The 6,000-nt window shown below is 33.2% G+C and overlaps 1 protein-coding gene across 1 annotated transcript in view; it reads right to left on the reverse strand.

The window, feature by feature from the left end:
• Positions 1–6,000, reverse strand: part of LOC111632167 (basement membrane-specific heparan sulfate proteoglycan core protein-like) — a 208,133-nt gene that overhangs the window by 2,406 nt on the left and 199,727 nt on the right. Inside the window, 2 exon segments of the mRNA XM_023376533.1 lie at positions 4,337–4,420; positions 4,490–4,859. Coding sequence (XP_023232301.1) covers positions 4,337–4,420; positions 4,490–4,859 — 454 coding nt within the window.

Genomic DNA, 6,000 nt, shown 5'->3' on the forward strand with positions numbered 1-6,000 from the left:
GTGTTAAACCTCTGCCCTCATAGCCACTTTTCCTGTTCAGGAAAGAGGTGGAAGTCACTTGGAATTTTGGGGCTATACACTGGGTGTTTAAAGGTGGTGAAGACTTCCACCTCTCTCCTGAACTGAAAACATGGCTAGTAGGGCAGAAGTTTGAGACTAATGAACTAATGATGATCTTCAAAACAACATTGTTAAAGCCATCTGAATTCACTGGCAGCAACATTCTATGACAAGGGAATGGAAAAACTCGTCCACAGATATGACAAATTCCTCAATCTTCACAGTGATTATGTAGAAAAGTAACAATGTTTGTACCTAACTTTTGGTAATAAATTCATTTTGTTATGCACACTTGTCTCTTTTTTATGGACCATCATAGCTTGAAAAAAATCAGCCAACATATAAATCCTAATTTTAGTTTCTTTTTGTATGTTTTTATTGTTTCATTTTATACTATTTAATCATCCTGATACTCTCACAGCCTTCAATGTTTGTTGTCTTCATCTAAATATATAAAATTGCTTGACTGACTGACTGACTCACTCACTGATTCATCATCGCCCAGAGCAGACCGCTTAACCTAAAGAGGTGAAATTTGGTAGACAGTTAGGGTACGTCATGGAAACGCACACTAAGAAGGGATTTTTTGAAATTCCTTTGCAGGGAGAGGGAGAGGATTAAGGCTTAACTGGAACAACGGCTTCTACTGTACTATTTTAGATGCAATTTTTTGTTTTTATCTGTGTTTTCGTAGGGTATGCCATGGCAATGCATGCTAAGAAGGGATTTTTCGAAATTCCCCTGCGGGCGAGAGAGGATTTAGTCTTCATCGAGGTACTTAGGTGTATTAAATTAATAACATTTCAGACATTGTTATAAATATTTTTATCTATTTCAATTTTAAAAATGTTCAAACCATTTTAGATTCGAATTTGTTATTGCATATTGGTTCGATTATAGAACGATTGTAAATGTTCCAGAAAATTGATCAAATTGAAAATAGTTCATTTGATTCTCGGCAATTCTCATTCTCAGCGGTAGGTGTTATATAACAATTACTATGATTGTTGAAATATTGAATGTAAATGGGGTTTGCTTGCAAAACCTCTGCAGACGAAGTTGCGGATAACAGCTAGTTTAAATATATACCTAGATATTTGAATTCATCTGTTTGTTCTATCTTTTCTTCTTCTAATACATATCTATTTTTTTCTTTTCTTCTGGAAATCATCATGCATTTACTTTTTGGGCTTCTGCATAGAAATTTTCTAATATTTTTTGTCATTTCTATTCTCTGCTAACAACCATTGTAGTATCACTAATCTTTATTCCTATTTCATTTATTATATTTAGTAAGATAAACATTAAAAATATTTATAATCAATTTCAACTGTAAATTAGTGGTAAATTTCAGTAAAATATTAATTTAAAATATCAATTTTTATTTTTTCCTGTAAGTTAAAAGAAAAATCATTAATAATATAATTTTAGAACATTTAACCAGCATTTGTAATTTAGAATTTGGGCAGTGGTAATATTGGAGAACTTGATTTCTTTTTTTGTTGTTTTGATTAGAATATATAGATGCAATTTTTGTTGGAGAGAGAACTATTCTGATGGTAAAGGAATTTAGAAAATAAACCAACATACTTAACATTTTTTTGTCAATGAGTGTGTGAGATAGCAGAAATTCCTATATTAGAACTAGTCTTTAATCTTAACATTGTTCGAGAGATGTAACGATTGTTGTTCGTAGCTACCTGAGAAAGTCTCCCGTTACATTTTCTTGAAGGCAACATGACGCTTTCTCATGAACTATTAACCTCTGCACGGCCAAAATCATCTGTGAATATCGCCAGAGACAGCTGAAAAAGTCAGTCTTCATCCATCCTTCCGACACCGGAAACACGCACCATTTACTCCCAGACTATCATTGATCAGTGACCATTTTGGATACCTTGTGCCATTCTTGTGTTGGTGGATATTAGTGTGGAACTAATCACCATCAGACTATTATCACCCAACGAGAACCCCAATCTTCTATCACCAGGTATTTATACAACTCACGCTCATTATGTGAACTCTCTCTCTCCGCGACACAACCTTAGAATTCTGTATTTTTAATTAAATTCTTGTTAAGTGTTAATTGTAGTTTGAGTCACTTCCCTATGTTGTCTCTCGATCAACATTACGAATCTGTCTGACCATGTACGGGACCGCTATGAAGTGGAAATTACTGTCTCAGCTTCTGTGTTCCACTAAACACGGTGGTGTCAATCCTGACAGGGCACTAAAGAGGTGCCAACCAGAGAGGTCACAAGTGTATAATTTATGTTTTCACTAAGAAGGAGGTGTTGGTACTGAGCAAAACTTTATTAGCATGAATATAATGGCAATGATGATAAATTATTGCCAATTATCACAACAAAAAGAGACTTTCCTGTGCCACAACAGTACAATTTAAAAGATGCTTCAGTATCTTGTAAGACTTCTTATTGCCTGAATATATGTAAGCATAATGGAATATGGAATACAGGCACTATGTACTGCAACGCAGCCCACCAATGGCCAAGTAGTCTTCGTTCCCTGAACACTGGGAGTTCGGTTGTAGGTTTGCACCTTGCTTGGACAGGCTGTCCGCATGGAGTTTCCCAGGTTTTCTCCATGTCTGTAATGCCTAAATAGGGGCTAGTTTTCCTTAAAAAGACCTCCAAGAAGGCAACCCTCCTAGGCAAATTGCTCAAGTGTTGTGTTGCCATAGCTATATAAACAACAAACTATACTGCAACTGCCATGTTACTCCAGATTCCTTGTACTCATATATGGCCAAAACTGGTTTCAAAAATGCTCGAGTGAAAAATCTGGAGACGGAGCAGGCCTAGGAAGTGTGGTGACAGGACAAACATTCCTGGGAAACATCAGTTGTATGCAGATGGAAAATGACTGTTTTGCAACCCTGCCATAAAAGGCAACATATGAAAGCAAGGATTTCCAGAATTTTGTCAATGTCCTTCATACCACTACTAGGGGTGACTGACTGTTGGACTAAGCAATTCCCCAGAGAGCATGCCTTTAAAAAGCTTTGTAAAAGAAAATTTACATGTTGTAAAATAAAAATACACATAATTTTTTAAGTTTGTTTCATGCAGGGAATTTTTTCTGAACAGAGGCAATCTCTTAAAAACAATGAATAAAACAAACTGTTGAGAAAATAGCAAATACAGCAAAATGCTAGTGCTAGCTTTTTAATTGGATCAGTTGGTCAAGATTCATCAGGAGTAGGAGAGAAGCAGTGGCACACTCAGGATTTAATCTTCGAGGAACCAAGTTGAATGAATAAAAAATGTTTTAATGCAAATTCAATAAAATTTCCATCATGTGTGACGTGACCACTAATTCATTAGTAGTAAAAAATAGAAGACATGACCCAATATAATAAATTAAATTTTAATTAGAAAATTTTCCAAAAATCTTTTCCTAGTGTTTTTTTTTCCCTTTTTTCTTTAGAGGGTGCCAGGATCCCTTGGTCCCACTCTGGGTGCACCACTGGAGAGAAGGATAGCATTCACACAACAACATGGTGGATAATGCATCAAACATATATCAAACTTGTGATTGATCTTGATAAAGATTTGATGGATTTTAGATAGGTTACAATTACATATACAGAACTAGAAAAATACTAAGCTCAGGAAATAATTAACTAATTGCAAGATTTATTTAACTTTGGAAGCTGGAAGACTGGGTAGTATAACTGATACTCATCTGCATGGTATCAAGAGTTAGGAGTTAGTTTTTAATCCCACTCCAGACCAATCTTTTCTTCCAGAATATTCTAAATTATAATTGTGTTTATACATTTTTCGACCATCTTGTATTTACAATTTGTATTAAATGTTTAACATGAGATTCACACAAGATAGTAAAAAAGAGAGAGTTTCTGAAAGACACTTTTTAATATGAATAAAAATAATCTGAAGATTATATTATAGCCATTTTTTCTAACATATCCAATGAATATTTGAATTTTTTGTTAACATGTCTTTACATCTGAATAATGTGTAATAAAACTTAAGAAAAAGAATTCTCAAATATCCTGTTATAACAGATACTGATATGAAGAATTAATCAGAAACAATTAAATTCATATATATGCAGTTAAAATTAAAGTTTTCATTTTATTATATTGTCAAGCTATCTAAAGAGTTGCTTAACATGGAAATTTTTTATAGTATCATTGCATAAGAGTACAATTCCTTTTACCTTCTTTTCACTCTCTTCTTACTCTAAGGATACTAATTAAATAAACTTGTCACAAGAAGAAATAAGTACATACCTCTTAATTTTTGCAGTATGAGGTTTTCCATCATCTACTTTCACTGAAGATTTTATTTCAGAGGCACCACTGCCAAGTTCATAGCTAACATAAAAACAATTTTTTAATATCTAAAAGAATAACTATATTAAATCATAATAAAAAAATTTTTACCTAAATTCTAGATAACCATCAACAATAGCCAAAGCCAAATAATCTTGACCTTTGCCATCAGTATGAGGTTTCTGTCCTTGGAATAGCAATAATCCATCACTTTTTGTGGTCATAAAAGTAATAGTAATTTCTTCTGTCTCATTAATGGAGGAATGAGAACTTCGAGGTAATAAAGACTGTGGTAATGACAGATATCCATCTCCTTCAAACATGGCTTCATCATCAAAACTGGTACTTTGATCACATCTTAATCCAGTTCTCCCTAGTGGACAGTGGCATTTGAAAGTTCCACCAACATCAATGCAAGTGGATCCTTCTGCACAAGGAGTCATTAATTGACAGAAGTCATTCTCTACTTCACAATTACTACCTAAAAAATACAAAAATGTTTTATATATATTTCTTGAAAAAATAAAATTTTTGGTAGCAATATCAAATTTATAAGTTTTTGCAAAAACTCATAAGTTAAACATTTCAATTTTTGAAAGTACTAATAATTTGTCATTTTAACATTATCTGATCAATAAACAAACTGATATTTAAATAAAACAAACAATTCAAGTAAAACTTTTGACTGAATAGTTTTGCAATGTTAACATCTCAGATTTATTTTCGTTTGATCTTCACTTCATCTCTGTTAATGTTGGCCAAATAATTATTTTCTTTCATAGACATTAAAGATTAATTTTAATTGTTTCAATTTTCTCTATTATTTTTTTCCTCCTCCTGGTATTTAGTAAGGACTTGTTTTGAGTTTTCTCTTCTTTTCAGCTTATATGGACTCAACCTGTTATCACTTAGTCTGTTTCTATTGCTTATGCTGATTAATTGTGATGTTTCTTGTCTTTAACTTGATATCAATAAATTCTGCAGTCAGTATACAAGATACAATTTACAGGTTAATCAACAAAAAAAAAACAGTCCTCATGACTGTTTTTTCCTTTTAAGCTTGACCTGTCTCATCATAACTTCTTAAAGCAACCAAAGCTGAATTAACAGGCTAGAAGTGACTATAATAATAATAATAATTTAAGATAATTTGGTATTAGAGTTAGGCGTTAGGTGCCATCTCATGCTAAATTTAATTATAATTTTAATTAGTTCTATACTTATTTAAATTATTTAACTGGAAGAAAAGAATAGGCCTGGAGCAGGACTCAAACCTGCAACTTTGCTTACCATGCAGATGCATTGCCAATTACACTACTCAGACCTCTAGTTCAATCTCCTCTTCCAGTATATATAAGCACATGTTACGACCATCCATGACCATTACAATGCCGACTGGGGACATATTAAGTGCCTATGTCCTCCAAGGCACTCAATCAGCCATCGCAACCCTGGCAAGGCATATATATATACAGTAGAACCTCCATTATCCGGACCTCCATTATCCGGATTTTCGATTATCCGGATTGTTCAAAATAAACAAAAATTTTACGAATTTGCTGATTTGCACTTGGCGAATTACGACACTGTTTATGTACGTGATGGAATGCATAACTTTTTTT

The sequence above is a fragment of the Centruroides sculpturatus genome, unplaced genomic scaffold (genome assembly GCF_000671375.1).
Source record: "Centruroides sculpturatus isolate CEXI.00-Female unplaced genomic scaffold, Cexi_2.0 scaffold703, whole genome shotgun sequence".
Lineage (NCBI taxonomy): Eukaryota > Metazoa > Arthropoda > Arachnida > Scorpiones > Buthidae > Centruroides > Centruroides sculpturatus.